The 17,505-nt window shown below is 49.0% G+C and overlaps 1 protein-coding gene across 1 annotated transcript in view; it reads left to right on the forward strand.

Moving 5' to 3' along the window:
• LOC128727144 (protein grainyhead) overlaps positions 1-15,783 on the forward strand; it is a 127,903-nt gene extending 112,120 nt beyond the window's left edge. Inside the window, exons 11-16 of the mRNA XM_053821017.1 lie at positions 412-510; positions 12,609-12,788; positions 12,864-13,015; positions 13,184-13,382; positions 14,812-14,876; positions 15,657-15,783. Coding sequence (XP_053676992.1) covers positions 412-510; positions 12,609-12,788; positions 12,864-13,015; positions 13,184-13,382; positions 14,812-14,876; positions 15,657-15,783 — 822 coding nt within the window. The remainder of the gene's footprint in view (positions 1-411; positions 511-12,608; positions 12,789-12,863; positions 13,016-13,183; positions 13,383-14,811; positions 14,877-15,656) is intronic.
• The last annotated feature ends 1,722 nt before the right edge of the window (positions 15,784-17,505 follow it).

Here is a 17,505-nt window from a genome sequence, read left to right on the forward strand (position 1 = left end):
GCGGTGTGAGAAGACAAATCAATGACGGGTGGTGATAAAATAAAGTAAAATTTAATAAAAACCCCTTTGCGGCGGTGTCGGCTTCACGGAGCCTTCAGGAGGGCAAAGCATTAAGCGCTGACCATGGGAACAAGGATCCGCGGTCCTTAGTGCAACCGCTGGGGTCACCACATTAAGCCGGATCGCCACTTGTACTAAGCGCTTATCTAGGATCTTCCGGCGGGCGGACGATCTGTACAAAGCAAAGGAGGCGCTTATACATCGAAACCCTTCATTACCATTGCGTCACTCTTTTCGAGGTCTATCGCGAGGATCATAGATGATGTTCGTTAACTGGCGGGGTTGAGATTTTGGGGCATTATTTTTCCGTAAGGTTTCTAATTTTCCTCTTCATTTTCATTACCTTTACAGGGTCTGCCGTTGCACCTTCAGGTCGACACGTTCGAGGATCCGCGCGATACGAACGTTTTCCACCGGGGTTACTGTCAAATCAAAGTCTTTTGTGATAAGGTAAGTCGCCGTTTTGTTTGCTCTCTTGCGTAGTTTTTGTTGGTTCTTTTTAGCCCTTACTCCTTTGAGCATTATGTTAGACTTTTAAGCTTTACGATGGAGATTAGTTAATGAATTTGGTGATTCTACTTTCAACCCCGATTACAAATGAAACAAGTACATAAATTGCCACGATCATTTCATCGGGACTGCTTTTTGTTAAAAATGTACATTGTTCAAGCATGTTGAAGCTTTAAAAGAAACATATTTTCAAACTAGAGAAAACTATTTTCTCTATAAATGTCATATCTATTCTGTTATATTAAATGATACATGAAGGATCACTGTTCATTATTCAGTTGCATGGAGCTTCAGCACAGCGCAGATTGTCCTTTTCACATCGGCCAGCTCAAATGATAGTGTTTAGCTGCAACAAACTGCATGATCATCTAATATGAATATCAGTAAAAATGAAACGTCTCTCTTTGGTCCCCTTCACGGTGCTCGTTAACCGGCGAACCGTTTATCAACCTGACATACTTCTCCATATATTACAATGCACAAGCAAATCACACGCGCTCCGCCGCCATTTTGCAAGCGGCCACCGGCAACGGGCAGGAAGGTTCGCGGGCACATTCGAATGCAAATGAATGATAATTTTATGTTGATACTTCATCATCACGCAGCCCAGCATTTGGCCCGGCCTCCCGTACTTGATTCAATTTATTTAAAAAAAAATCCCCTCACCAACCTTCCAGGATACGCGAGAGACACTCGGCGGGCTCGGGCAGAAGGGAACCGAAAGAGGGAACACATTGTTGCATGGCGCATTGCTCCGCGAACTGCCCTGTCCGTGATCGGGCAGCAGCTTAATCGATTAAGCGGTGCCACCGATAGGCTGACGCACCTAGACCCGAGCTGATGCATCGCGATCGCTGGTGCACGGATCAAATTGCCCTGCGTGCGTGCGTCCTGGCCACGTGTGTGCGTGTGTGTGTGCGTGCTTTCCTTGCGTCCGGGCGCCATTAAAGCGGCACCGGCGCGCACCAACGGACGCTCCGACGGGCTGCAATTATACGCAATTTGTTCTATAATTGATGAAACGACAGCTCATTAAAGGGACATTGGACCGAAATTGGTGCGCGTCCGTGACTGTGCCGTGGGTCGCACCGTTTTTTTTTCCACCCAGGGCGTGCAGTTTTCGGTGGCGTTTCTTTGTCGCAGCGAAAGGGCCCGCCGGTGGAGCGATTATAGTCGAATCGAACGCGAACCGGGCACGCACGCACGCACGTTTTGTGCCGGCAAAATGGCGACCCGATCGTGCGAGGATCGCGCGGTTTCGAGGTTAAATCGATCCGGGGGAACCGTTTCGCCAGAAATGGAAGCGACATCGGATGGGATCGCGGATGGGGTTCAATAAACCTTTTTTTTTTTGCTCTCACTTCACCCGAGCCGCGTGTGGCAATGCAAAGTGTCACAGTGCGAGTGGAACAAATCGCGCACCATTAAGTGCGTCGCGATCGGGTAGCTTTTTGCGAGAAGACGCCGGGTACTTTGACTGCTCTAATTAGCGGTCGGAGCTCGATTGATATCGACGAAATTCCACTTTACACAAGTCGGTTGCTCCGTTGTCTAGCCTAGATGTGCCTCGCGATCAAAGTGTCACACCGTTTTCACACCACGTGAAGCGACATCTAGCGGACGAGGCCATAACCACCGCCTGCGAGGTATTAAAGTGGACGTTTTTACGTGCGCTCGCCGCGTGGATCGATAAAAAGTAATTATTATCGTCACTCCGGCCTGGCAGTACCGCGAAGCGAGGGTCCCTACCCCACCGTAGCGAACTGCGCCGTTCTGGAGAGTGGCGATTTGCATAAATACTGACCATCGTGCTACACACCCTCCTGCGTCGGAGGAACATCAACATCGATGGGCCCATTTATACGGCTAAGCTTTCTCGTTGCCAGCGAGCCGTGTCGGTAACGACGACACCGTACATTTCGTTTGGCCGACATCCGCCATTCCCGCAGGCTAGCGGAGACATTCCTGCCTAGGTGCCGAAGGTTAAACACGCTTCTGCTCCCTCGAGAATGGCAATGCGCGTGTTCACACAGCGTACCTGCGTACGCGGGGAACAAATCAAATTAATGGCAGGTGTTGCCCCGCTCGAGATGCCCTTTAGATCGCCGAGAGATAGTGGACCGTTAAACTAGGCAGACAGAGAGTGCGAGTCATTTTTCCGCTAGAGGGCGCTAAGAAACGATCCTCGGTCGCGATAGGCGATCGTTGTTTGGACTCTTTTCGCCAATTGAAGCTCTGTTTCGATCGTGCAATCGATAGCATCGTTTGTTGCGTTACATCAACACTACCCTGTCTCTCATCCACGTGTCTCCATTCCGTTTGATAGCCATCAGCGAAGAGAGAATGTCCAAATGACATGATCAGGGCGATTTCAGAGGGCCCAAAGCGGGCTTATCGGCCATCGACCATCGCTCCCTAATGTGTGGCGCTTTCCATTTTTCCCCCGTCCGTTACGAAACCGACGGTTAGCTTGAGGGCGTCAACAAAAATGCCCAGAATTCCCCACTTGCCCGTGTTTGGGTAACAATAAACTCGGGAGCCGGCTAGCTGTTCGAGTGGCACGAAAACGTCCCCCCAGGCGATGGATGCGTTGTCATCCGGGTGTGGCCAACGCACGTGTTTGTCACCCTTGCGACCGTGGTAGCGATAAGCGACCCCTCCGACCGGGAGTGAGCCGTCTGACAGGTGTCAAAAAGTACTCGAGCCTTCGAACCATCGAACCACGCCCGATCGCGATCACTCGAATTGATCGTCCGGCGAAACGTTAGCTACTCTGCACCGCACAACTGGCGGCCATTTAATCCGCCTTTATTGGAAGGTTGATCTAATGGGTCGAACAAATCACCCGTACATGCGACGGCTAATCTCGGCCCAGTCGAAGGATGTGAGGTTTGATATGCACTAGCATGGGACTGGTGGCATGCAGCAGGTCTTACTGCTCAACCAGGCAAACCAAGTCCGGTGGGCGGGCGAAACCGCTACGGCTGCTCCCTCGGTGCAAAACTAATTTGAATAAATTAATAAGAAATGTTTATGCAAAATCCCGAACCCGTGGTGCCGCTGGAGGTGGCAAAATGAAAGCAAAACCCTGACATTCGCTCGATCGTGTACGCGGAACGCGACAAGGGTACATTGTCACCGAATGCACCCAAGCCTGGAGGCATCCCTCGACCGAACCACAGCGAGGAAGTACACGAGTGCATATTCACGATATTGATTAGGTTTAATTGGCCCGCATGCAGCGCTGCCAGCGGCACTGCTTCGCTCGTTCACAACCACCTTAGCTTGGGTTGAAGAGTAGACATCGCGGCAAAAAAATATCCCGCGGAAGTACACAGCACAGCGAAACTGCCCCGTAAAGTACCGCGTGAAGCGTGTAAAACGAGAGAGAGAAAAAAAACGCGAAATAAAGCACTACCTCCACATTCTACCGGCGCGCCATTATAAAATCATTTAATTGAGCCATTTATATATTAATTATTCATTTTTATCGCCACTCGGGTGCTGCTGCATACGATCGCGACGATGTCGCTTGGTGCCACCGCGCATTACCGCAACCAAGATGCTGCAGCAGCAGCAGCAGCAGCAACAGCAACAGCAGATGCTGCACATTCTAGCGCTGGCGACATGGCGCTAATGACGAATGGGAAATCGTCAGCACAGTCTGCCTGCCTCGTTCGTCGGTGGTGGATGGTAAATGTCCCGGCGCTGTGGGATTTGTTTCCTCTCGCTTTTATCGCCCCGTTTGGACAGACTCGCTTAATGAATGATCTTTCGCGATCGGGCGAGGAGAACACACCGGCCAGCCAAGAAAACCGGCCACCGAGCAAACGGTTCACAATTCGCGTATCGCTTAAGCTAAGTACACATGTAGTACACACACGATAACCGCCCGGGTTACTTATCTCAGTTTCCCCGCCAGATGGCGCTCGAACGGACGGGAGCCACTCCATTCACAATATTTCGACACACCAACCACCCGAGCGAGTGCGGATTAAAAAGCATAAAACTTTATATCTATCGTGGGTCCCTGGGCTGCTCGGAACCCGCTGCTGTTGGCCATCGCGACACACTTGTCGCTATCGCGGCCACATACACGCGGTACAACCACTTGTCAGCCACGGTACAACTGGGCGATATCGTAAAAATAAACAAGCAGCCACGGCCGCGATCCCGATGCGTGGCGTGACCGTTTCCGTGGAAAAACAGGGGCCTCCTGTTGCGCTGCGTGGTAACAATTTTTCAATAAATTTTATTGAAGCGATAATGGCCGCAAGTCATGATTTCTGAAAAGGAAGCGGGCAACATTGATAGATGGTGTGTGCCGTTGGTTGGAGCCTGCATTTGGTCTGGTGCCGTGTGCGTTCCGAAGCGTAGCCAGTCGCACCGAGGATGTCACCAGGGAACAGGTCCCGTGAGGCTGGTACACTTGTGCGTTTTGTTATTATTACTTTTTTTTTTATTCATTCCCACTCGTGGTCTCGTGGACGCGCGATCCTACCGGTGGCTCATTACTTTCGCACGTCGCCAGATATTAACAATGTTCTGACATTTCCGAGCGTCCCGAACGATGGCCGTGTTCTGGCTGGTCACCACGCATTGCACAGCTCGTCTGACGAGAACGTACGACTTGTACCATGTCGCTGTTTTGTCGCTAATGAGCCGTATGGAGCAAACTTCCGTTTCTTGTTGGAGTGTGTGTGTGTGTGTGTGTTTTTCGCCTTCTTTCGTTCCGTTTTTTTTTTATTTATGTTCACCACATTTCGCATTTCGTTCTCGTGCACTTTTTGCGATTGTCGAACGATATACATTCCGTCCGTTCATTCTCGACAACGACGACGAAGGATCGTTCATTTGATGTTGATGGACGAACGTTTAACGAAATTATTTTTTCAAGCCCCCACGACTTTGTAAGCCTCATTCCTTTAGCGAAATTTGATCCATTATTGTAGCTTTCACTTTCCATCGTGTTTTACACACGCATTTGATAACGAAAGCTAAATAATCTTCTTTTCCATCTGAGGAGCATCATCGGGATGTGTGCACCACAAGGCAAAGCTTTATGAGAGCATTAAATTAAGATATCCATCGGCGCTCAGTTTCGGCAGCCCATAAAATATGTTTGAGAAGAAAAAACCCCCCTCGTTCCATTGACCGCCTGAAGCGAACGCTGCGCTCCCCGTATATCAGCGCAAGATTTATGAACGGGGGCAAAAGCCAACCAACCAAGGCCCTGGTGAATGGTCGATCCCGTCCGGTGTTCGTTACTCGCTCGTCTGGCCGGACTCTGGCTATCGTTCCTCCTAATAAATCTGCTAAATACTCCCTACCCGATATGATCCGGTGCCACCTTGCACTTGCTTTCCGCGTTCGTCCTGAATGCCTAAACCGACGCGTCTGGTGCGACGCCAGCGTATCTCCGGTTCGATCATCCCTCTGGCTCATGCGGCGTATGGGGTTGATCGATCTCTCGGCGTGGTTAATAAATTATCCCACCTGCCCTGCTAAGCCTGGCGACCTAATCCAGAGCTACGATCTTCGAAGGAGCACGCGCATTCGCGAGGCGGCTTCATTCCGTGGCCAGGCCAAATTCGAAATCAACACATTTTTTTTCGCTCACAAACCAACGCAACAATGCTGATGCATGCTAAAGTTTGAGCAAATATCGGATTATCTTATTTAGGTGCAAATATTAAACGCGCGCGCTACCACCGGACCGGAATTCCTCTCCGATCGGACCGTCGCCGTAAAGGAGGTCATCGGTGTCAGTGGCGGTTTTTTTTGCCTTCCCCATGTGGAATGATTTATATTTGCTTCAACAGCGTCCACGCGGGGATTCAAATGCCGTGTGTCTTCCTCTTTTGCTCACACGCAGTTCTATTGCGAACTGAAACCCCGTGTCTAACGTATGTAAATTATTGGCATGATTTTTGTGATTTATGTGTCGCTGATAAGAAAAGCGAAAAAAAAAACAATCGTAACGGTCCTTCACCTGCGCCTCGGTGAGGTTTTGTGCTAGAAAAAAAGCTGCTCTCGATGGAAATAGTGAAGATACGGCAGATGGAACGGTTTACTCGCTGCAGTAGCGTTCCAAATGGTCAAAGCGTACGCGTTCGTCAACAATACCGCCATTCATCTAGCCGCATCGATTCTTATTGCTTTTGTTCGGCGCGATCGGAAAAACGAACGTGGTTTATCTTCCCTTGGAGCTATGATAGGTTTATTATATACCCCAGCCGGAGGTCCCTACGGGTCGATCACACGTCGTTATAAAAACGAAATATATTGCGTCCCCGATTAGATGTATGTTTCGTTCGTTTTTGTTCGACCGCGACTATCCACCGGTAGGGGGGCTTTATTCGAGACACCAGTGACCGCTTTCGCAATATTTATGTCTGCATTTGCATGATAAGAAGTCACTCTTCATCGATCCGCCGAATGCTCGAAAATGCTCACTCGAACGGTATCTCGCACTCGACTTGGGCTCGCAGCAAGCGACGAACCCCCTTTCGAACCGACCTACGAATGGGATATTATGTGAAAACCGTTCGCTTGGGACGGTTTGCTTCGCTCGCATGACGCCATTCACGCCACAGCCACATCACGTCCATTAGTGGACAGCCGAAAATTGCCAATTACGCGTGTCGGATGCAAAGTGTCAAAATATGACAAACTTCTTCGTGTGAATTCCCACCGGTGTCGCGCGTCGGCTGGAATGGGTTGGATGGTTTGGGTGGAAGCCAGTGGTGCTCGAAAAACCAAAAATAAAGCAACCCCAGCGGGAACAATTTACTTGCCGCCTTGCTTACCACCCGAAGCGTACGCCGGTGCGTGAAAGGGCGAAAGGGAAAACAGAGCGAAGTACTTGTTTTTTTTTTCATTCGTCTCATCCCTTGAAATGCCGCATGCAGTGCAAGGTGTAAAAAGCATAAAAGCCTTACCCCAAAAAACCCGCAACCTTTACGCGTTGGTTTGTGTGTGTGGTGTGAGTATGTTTTTTTTTCATTCCTGCATCCTCCGGCGTTGTTCTTTTAGCACGTTTTTGGGTATTTTTTTACGTGAAAAAAAAACACTTCCTTCGCATTTTATTTTAGGCCTTTTCCGTATTTTTTCCACTTTTGAATCCTGGTGCACACTGCTGATGCTTGCATCTTGCGGCATTGGCTGCACTCGTAAAAATGCGCCCATTTCAAAGGATTATTTACCGGCGTAATGTGTTTCTCACGATTTTCCCAACGCTTTCCCGACGACCGGCGGTACCAAGCGAAAGTGCGCGCTGGTCTCGCTTTGTTATCGATGTCTCCTTCTTGGGTCGTTTTTGAGGCGCAACCTCCGCACCCAGCTTCAATAGCTCCTGTGCCGAAGTCTTGCTTTCCACATTTGTTTTAGGGCTTGTTCAAATTATTTCACACATCCATGCCAACGTTTGGAAATGTTTTAGCAAAATTTAACCACATACACTCCCGATACCGGCAAAATACACACGTGCACGCGCGACAGCCACACTGAGTATGATGAATGTAAGACAACATAATTCTCATGTTGGCGAATAATTGCGTGCATGATTGTGTGCCCGCGCGTTGCGGTTGCGTTCCTCCTCGGCCCCTCGGGCACCTCGAATGGCCTCGTCCTGATGGAAAACCGGGCCCGAATGTAGCCCAACGACCGGCCCGTTGGTCGTCGTAAATGTTTATTAAAATCCCATTATTCTTTCATTTTGCATCGCTCGCGTTTATTCCACGGCTCGCCCGATGCACCTACCAAATGCACCGAATGCACCCTCGGATGCATCCCAGGGAAATCACACGCCGAGCCTTCTCCCGGGGAGTGTGTATGGATGTATTTTTACGCATTGCAAAACGATCTACGATCACCTTGACTGCTAAGATACGGCTCGGTAGGGAAATCGATGAGTCAGCGATGCACCGGAATTTACTTAGAGCCCGAGGCAAGGTAAAAGATTCCCTAATCACTTTGTGCAACAAAAAAAACATATAAAGATGCACCAGAGGCCTCCTACAATCCAACGTCCTGCAGTTGCAGTTAGCGGCAAGCATCGAAATGACACTTGTCAGGTTGTACTTGTGGCCGTGTACGTAAACTTGCCCCCAGGCGACATTACAACGGGCCACAGAATATAGTCCGGCTCATGTGGCGATCCCAACAGCTTCTATCCCGAGGGGACATCATTAAATGGGGTGTAAATTTATCCAGACGCTCGACCGTGTCGCTTTGGGTGAGATGCGTTGAATGTTGAGCGTTGTGCTTAACGGGAATATGTGTTCTTTGGACTACCGGTTAGGGATATGAGTGGTTGAGCTGTTTTTTGTTTACTATTTGAACATTTTTATAGTGCTATTTGTGCTTTGGAATGGATTTTCCGCATTTTAAATCAGTGTATCTTTAGCATAAAACGTAATGTACGTAAAAACGTTTTGTAGTTCGAAAAAAACGTGTTGACTCCAGAATTCCAGTTTAAGAAGAAAGTTTCACTTTATGAGACGCATTTTACTACTGTTTTCGCTTATTAAACTTTTAAGTAAGTCGTGCCATCATTCCACAAGGCACAAGTTACGACAATTTTACTGTGCTACTTGTAAGCAAACCAAAAAAATCCTTAACGGACACGTACATCATCATCATCACTTCATCGAGCACGAACAAATGAGCATTTCCGCAACGGTACGAAGGAAGAAAACCTCCTGAAACTGCTCGCTCCACTCCAAGCCAAGCACGCCATACGAATGCGAAACGAAATTAAACCTTCATTCACATTATCGGCCGCTTTCCACCGGGCCGCAGCGCAACCTAATGGACGCCCGAGAATCGGTCGTAAAAATCTGAAATAGTAACTCCGGTGCGTTTATGGCTCCCCGAGCGCGCTAAAGCGGCTTCCTGGCGTGGATTCCACGGCTCACGAGCCGGTGCACGAAATCGCTTTCCAACCGGACGCCTGTTCTACCGCGGGAACGCAGAACCAGCACACAGCCTTCAACCTAGCCGCCTCACCACTCGGACGATCCCATATTTTATGCTGTAATTTGCAATTTAGCTCCATGTGCACTTCTGGGGCGCGATGCGCAAAAACACCGTTCCACGCGGTGATGGTTGGCTTTTTTTTTCGTGTTTCAGCTACCCCCGTGGAGAGGGAGAAAATCTGCCCTCGAAGAAGATGCTACCGCGGCCATTGATGTGCACGATCCTTCCCCAACCGGAGGCACAGTATTTGCACTGCGGTTTATTAAGAGTTAAGCACATGTGCACGGTGCACTGGTGGCGCTCGCCAGCCCGATGGTTGGGTTGTAAAGTTTTATACGAGTTCATTTTTAACCCCGTTTTCATTAGAGACCCGAGCGCCCGACAGGCTTCTGGGAAATGGCTTTAAAATAAGCCTTCTTCTCTTGCGTTGCCGTGTTCCGAGCTCGGCTCACACACGCCTGCATTACAAAGATGTTCCATAATGTAATGATCATCATAATCATAAAAACACATTTCGCTGCCCCCGACGGGTAGCGCTTCGGGCGCTAGCGGGTGACGGTCCGTGCAGCAAGGATGATGAGATGATCCTATTACCACCGCTCAAGCTCGTCCACGGCGCGCGTTTGTGGAGCCTGCAATGTACGCTCTTCTGTTTCTGCAGCGCAGCATGCGAAGCGGCAAAAAGAAGCAGAAAAAAATGCATACCTACGTCTGCAGGACGGATGCACCCGATGCAAGTAACGGAGTGCGTCATTTCTCCACGGTTGCCCGGAAATTCTTCCCGCAAGCGCGCTTTCCCTTCAGGCGTGCGAACGCGCGCTCAACCACTCGAAGCGCATTTTTATTGTGTCAATCATTCGTACGCAAGCATCAATCATTGCGAAATCGTTTCCGCTTCGTTCAAACCCTGCACGATGCGAGGGAAGCCCCATTTGCCTATCTGGACAAATTTGTCTTGGATTTGTGCAAGCGTAACGGAAAGTGTGCTGCCATGCGCACGCGTAATCGCGCCCTCTGGTGGCGGCTAGCACGAAGCTGTCCGCTTATCACCGTCGCCCGGCGTCCTGCTAACGGAACTGTCAAAATACTGCGCACGAGTGGGGCGTTGGACGCCCGTGACCATAATTAATGCCCTTTCGTGCCGTGTGCCCGCAGGATCACCGGTCCGTCCTTATACGGGTGCGGATATTTAGCCACCTAATCCCACGTGGGCTCGATTCCGTGCACGAGACCGAGCATCCTGCCGTTCCAACGAACAGGTGGTCGATTCACCGCGGGATGATCCCCGACGGGCGGAGTAAGGTGAAACCACCGGCACCGGGAAGGATCAATTTGTTCGGGCCGTTTCGCCGCACGCACGCGGAGAGTAGAAATTAATATAATCATAAATTATGCACGGTCCGATGTGGCCCAGCAGCAGAACGCAATGGCGATCGTTCGAGTGCGCTCGCTTCCGTTCGACTTCGCGTGCACCCAAGGTTCACCGTGGAGGCTGCGCTAAAATTACACCTTCCGAGCGCGAAACAGAGCCCAACCACACACACTCACACACACACATGTGGTTGGAGATCGGTGAGGCCGCTACAGTTACGCATGCGCGAGATCCTGCGGAGTCGGCGCGCTAAAGACAATGTAGCTCGATCGCGGCAACCGAACACGCGCGCGTGTGGTACTTCTGCGATCGCATGATCGCTCAATGATTAATCGGCGCCCGGGTTTTGGGATCCCCGCGAAGGAAGCCCACTTCGAGAAGCCCGAGATAGTGCGCTCGTTTCCGGTCGCGAAGCCGCCATGTTGGGTCGCCATCACCTGGCCAACATTGTTAGGGCGGTGACCTCATTTGTTTCGTGTCTCGGGAAAAAGCTCTGTTACACGGTCCTCGTGATCCCCATGACGGTAAAAAGAAACCTTTCTTGCCCCGTTAGACCAAACGCGATGGCGCAATTTGTCGCGTGGGGGATTGGGATCTTTCTTTTTTTTTGCGATGGCCGTTCCATGCCGCTTCACCACTAGGCTCAAATTTAAATCTCCGCTCGCGCGCACGCGCGCGCAATACAACGGTCGAGCAGCGCGGGAATGGAGTGAATTAATAAAATCATTTGAAAACCTATTACGGCCGCTGACAGCGGTGGAAATTACATCGCACTCACGGTTACTTCGCACCCTCACCGTAGCCCTTGGTAACCGACAAAATGGCCGCACCGAAGCCTAGCGCAAATAATCCCATCAAAACGGCTGTTGCTGTTGCGATCGCCATCGCCTGCGAGTGTGTTTGATGGTAACGTACCCATCCTATTCTCTCCCTCATCTACCCCGTGACCTGTACCCCTGCACCGCCGCTCACCACGCGGGCTGGTGCAACAATATTTTAGCCATTTTTAATGAAGATAAGCCTCGTATAATCTGTGCTATAAAAATGAAAAATATCTACATTGCGCTGTCTCGGTGTCGTGGCGGGTTGGCAGGGAATGGTGCTGGGAAGGTAGGAACCCTTCACTTGTTGCACCACCCGGGTCCGAGTGGATTTGCGAAACCCATCCCACCCAACGACGGCCCATCTCCACTGGTCGATTCGTCGTATGGAAATTCCTTCCAAACGCATCGCCTGCACCGTTGGCGATTACAGTTACACCGCTGCTGCTGGGGTGGCTTCTCTCGGGCTGTTACCGGTTGGGCGAATTTTCCCGCCACATCCGCGAAAACCCTCCAGGGCGTGTGGAATCCGATGCCTCGGCTGGCCTCCTCTCGGTGTTTGGATTTTGATTTTTCCCTCTGTCCCCACCGTTAGCCAGCTAGTGTAACGAGCGGTTACAGGGATGAGATCACGTTAACGGAATGAGATCATCGCGATCGCGCGCTGCGGGTGTCGCCCTGGGGTGGAAAGGGATGTTGGAGCTATTTTATGGGTACCTGGCTCGGACATTCAACCATCGCGGTACGAGTACCACAATTATCGTTTAGTTTAAGCCTAATCCTAACGACGGAGCTAAATGCGCGCGGAATTAAGCTGATCTTACGTTTTTTTTTCTCTTCTTTTTTCTCTCGTTTTCCCTTGCTAGGGTGCTGAACGTAAGACACGCGATGAGGAACGGCGAGCGGCGAAGCGCAAGATGACCGCCACCGGCAGGAAAAAGCTCGACGAACTGTACCACCCGGTGGTGGATCGGTCCGAGTTCTACGGCATGAGCGATCTGATGAAACCACCCGTACTGTTCTCGCCCTCCGAGGACATCGATAAGGTATGTTATGAACGCCCCCTGAGAGGGTTGCCAACCGATCGATAACGCATCATTCGTTACTCTTTCCTTCAACAGCTTACATCGATGGACATGCAGTTCTACGGTCACGATGCGGACTCACTGTCCGGCACCTCGGACAACGTCAAATCGCCCTTCCTGCTGCACGCCAACAAACCGGCAACTCCGACGCTGAAGTTCCACAATCACTTCCCTCCGGACGTACCGACGTGAGTAGAGCGAAAAAGTCGGCTAGAACTTCCAGTTTCTCGCAAGGATGCCCCGGCAACGACGGATGCGTCGTCCATTTTCCGGGTGCGCAACGGTGTGGCTTTGTACTAATCGGTTGTTTTTCCTCTTTTTCTTATTCTTTTCAATTTTGATTACCAATCATGCAGTGATAAGAAGGATCCGAGCATCATAATGGACGGTTCAATGGTAGCGAACTCGATGGTCGACTTTACGCCTCAGATCAAGCGCCAGCGAATGACGCCACCTCTCAGCGAGCGTGTCATGTTGTACGTGCGCCAGGAAAACGAGGACGTTTACACACCCCTGCACGTGGTGCCTCCGAGCACGGTCGGGTTGCTCAATGCGGTAAGTACCGAGTTCTGGTTGCTTCGCTGTTACGCTGAATTGGGTGGATTTGGGAGGCTTGATCTCTCAAAGCAACAAAGCAAAACAAAATTCGGTGGCATCTCCCACGGTTTTTTTTTCTCAGTAAAGTTTTGCTTTCGTTATTCCACCCATGCCCATAACCACACCAACAGATCAAAATTTTAAAAGCACACGTGCACAACATGGCAGCTGTCATACGGTGGCGGTGACATTTAGTACATCGCCCACTAGATTAGCCGAATGTCACTAGACGTGCGGCAAGAATGACAGCTGACATTTGTTCGAATGAATAGACAAAAAAGCTCTATCTCTCACCAATCGGAAGAATAAAACAAAAACCACACTGCCCTACACATTTGCGCCAATAACCAATATTTGTTGTGTCGATAACGGGATTAATCACTGCACCCTTTAACGATGAAGTTGCCCCCCTCCCCCTTCTTCCCTTTACCAAACCCCACCCACGCGAACTGCTGCACCGGACTAGCAGGTGTTGGCAGCGTTCAAGCTCTAACCAGGGTTCGCTATGGTCAGTCGACCTGACCTTCGATGCACACGCCATGTTTCATTTTGTATTTCTTCGTTTACTGTTTAATATAACCTACCAGCCAGCCATACCCACATGCTTCTTCCTGGTTTCCCCCCCGAAAGTCGATTTGAAAATCGAAAGCCGATAGTTGAAGCGGAATAATCCTGAAAACAAATGAACCCACCCCACGCCATCCCAACTAACCGCTGATGCCAGCACCATGTCAAAGACGTTCAGGCTTTACGTGATAAGGATAGCTAGTACAAATACGTAACCATCCGGAAAATACAGCTCGTTCATTAAAAAGAACCTGCAAATACTGATGGTGTGTCACTTTGTCTCCTTCTGCTATGTGCTAACAACCCAAATGCACGATCAGCGAACCGATCGAATTCGAGTAACTATAACATAATTCTCATTTGCACCGTTCAATGCATGCCAACCACTTATTCAGTTTGCTAATCGGATCAGAATCGTCCAGGCTCTTGATTGGCGACAGCATTTCAGGGTACTCTTTCGCGGTCTTTGAAAAACGATCCCACAAAGACAGGATAGGGCTGGGCTCGCAGGTCTTGAGATAACGTTCATCTAATCACCTTAATTCATGCGCCCCGCGGCGAGTACCGCAATCGACTATCGAGATGTATTGTTTATTGGCACAGATTGTAGTTGTTTTATTCGTCCCGAGTAGATTGTCACAAAATGAAGATAAAGAAATGCACAAAAAAGTGCATCGTGTCCCATCGACGGCCATTTTTGCGCGTGTTAAAACATTTGTCTGTTATGGTTTTTGAGTTATCAGTCCTTCTCCCTTCAAACGCCAAATTGTCGGTCGTCTTGATCACACACAATCTCTCTTCTCTCTCTCTTGCATTGCAGATTGAAAATAAATTCAAAATTTCTTCATCGAGAATTAACACTATTTATCGCAAAAATAAGAAAGGGTAAGTTTTGAGTTTCCTTCCGATTCGAATATCTATCTACTCCTTCAATCTTTCTCTCTCTCTCCATCCTATTACTTTCTTACGTTTTTCGTTGCGATTGAACGATCTTCTTGTTTTTGTTAGATCGTATTCTTTCCTTTTGATAGTTTGTTAGTTTGTATTTTGTTTTTTTCGTGTTGATATTTTTTTTCGCATTGTTACGTTTTACACATTCTGATCCTCCGTGAAAGTAGATTAGATTAGTAGATTGGTTTTGTTTTTTATTTTGCTGGTTTATACCTATACCTACGAACATAAGCTGTCAGATATACACTTTTACGTTAGTTTTCCTTAAAAACCAAATGCTTGTAGTATTTTCTTTAGCAATGCTACATACTGGCTACTAATACAACGGTTTCAATGTTATATGTTAATCTAACCCAATTTGCAGAAAAGTGATCGCTTATAATTGTTCATTAACATTACTACTTTGTTTAGAGGCTCTTTTGCTAACATACTCAAGTAAACACAGCTACTATTAATGGGTACTCTTATACACAAACCGTACACGTGCAGCGAGCCGTAAAGCTCACTCCTCTCACACACATTGTAGACACGAAACGTAGTGTCCTTAGTATACGTCTACGTAGTGATCATCATTTTCGCGTGCTACTAGAGTGCGCTCTTTTCTATCTCCTACACCGCTAGTGCACGAGTAGAGTCAATCTTGGTCTTTCGCGAAGCTTTCCCTACACAATTAATCAACGCCTATCTTCTTGTTTTGTATCCTTTTCTTTGCAGAATTACGGCGAGAATTGACGACGACATGATCAGACACTACTGCAACGAGGACATCTTCATCCTGGAGGTCCAGCGGTACGAAGAGGACCTGTACGCCATCACGTTAACGGAGCTGCCCACACACTAAACCGTGGGCCGTTCGCACCTTCTCTCCCGCCTTATTTCAACCCCAGGGGAGGCGTCCGCAGTGCCATACAATTGTGCGCCATCATGCCCCACCTCTACACATCCCTTTCCCCACCTAATCGCACGCTAGTACTATGTGCGTGAGCGTGGGAAAGTGGAAGTGGAACAAAAGGAAAATCAACCTATGCAACACTCTTGCCATCATCAGCAGAAGCCGTGCCAAGCCGTGTCAACTGACGTGCCAAACGCAGCTAACAGCATATAACATACAGCGTACACGATCCCACAGCAGGAGCTTCAATCCGCGCGAGAAGGCGCAGGATCGCGTACGTTTATAAGGAATTTTCGTTAAGTTTTAACTCGTAGCAAGGATGAGACATGTTAGACATCCATCAGCGCGCCCTCTCTCGTTCACAGCTAGGTCACAGACGCAGCTGCGGTGTACGCAGTTTCGTTTTATCTTCTCTTTTTTTGTCTGCTCTTAAAAAATGTTTATTAATTTCATCGAACATCGAAACAGTACATGCGTATAGATAAGTGTTTTTGCGTAGTAGTTTCTTTTTATTATTTTTTTTTTTACTTTAACAATGTCGTTTTTATGAGACTATGTTAAGAAAAAGACAACCCCAAGGTTTCATGCCCGTAGGCGTTGTTTTTAGGAGCATTTTCCCCGGAAACCCCCCAAACCGACAGGTGCAAAGTGCAAGCGCATACATCGCAGGCATGCTCCATGGGGGTGGGAGCTAACATAAGCTCACGAGTGTCGAAAACTTTGTACATAGCAGCCGAGTAGTGTAGAACAATATGTGCGCGGCAAAGCGAGCACCAGACGAAGGATGCGTTTAGTGGTTTAGCGTAGCGTTTTAAGTTAGCGAATTAGCGTTGAGTGTCTATTATTTATTTTGAGCTGTAGTACTATCCACGGTTCGACCGTTCGACCTGTTACGGGGCGTTTTGGACATTTTAGTCCGTACCTCCCTTTTAAATTTTTTCTCCACTTGAAACCCTCCTTTTTATTGTTTTCGTACGCGTTTACCAACGTCGCATGTGCCTCCTCCTGGGAGCCGCATTGCGAGAATGGAGTACACGGTGCACGTTGCATTTAAAAGTTAGTAGGAAATAGGATTTGCTTTTGTTTTTTTAATATATCTGTTCATGTACTTTCTTCTAACCGGGACATTAGTGACTTCCCTCCTCCAGTACAGGCCATTCGTTTAATGAGATCTCAAAAAGGACAAGGAAGCTCAGAGGCCACCACGCCATAAACCGGGGAAGATTTTGCAACAGTAGTAGAGCAGGAGAACGCTCCTTGACCTTGAGGTGACCTTAAGGGTTGACAAATTAGGCACCGTTGCGTAGGCAGCATAGACAAGCTCAAACATGGTAGCGATAGGTTTTCTTTCATTATCTTTTTTTTCTCCCACGGCGTGGGAGAAGCGGTTTCACCGCGACGAAGCATGCAATATTAACAATAGACTTTAGAAGTTACGTACGAGCCCAATCCATGGTTCAATGCGCTTGAAACCGGCGGGACGTACCGCGTCTTTCGCTCTGGGCTTCCCAGCACGGATCGGGAGCTTCTCCAGCACGTCCCGACTTTTGCAGCACCAGATCCATGACAGTATTTGTAATGGTTGACGTGAGCGTGAAAAAGGAATTCCACACCGGCAGGTCGGTCTGCGGTCGAACACGTCATCCGTGTGACCATGCAACTGCCATATTT

The sequence above is a fragment of the Anopheles nili genome, chromosome 3, assembly GCF_943737925.1.
Source record: "Anopheles nili chromosome 3, idAnoNiliSN_F5_01, whole genome shotgun sequence".
NCBI lineage: Eukaryota > Metazoa > Arthropoda > Insecta > Diptera > Culicidae > Anopheles > Anopheles nili.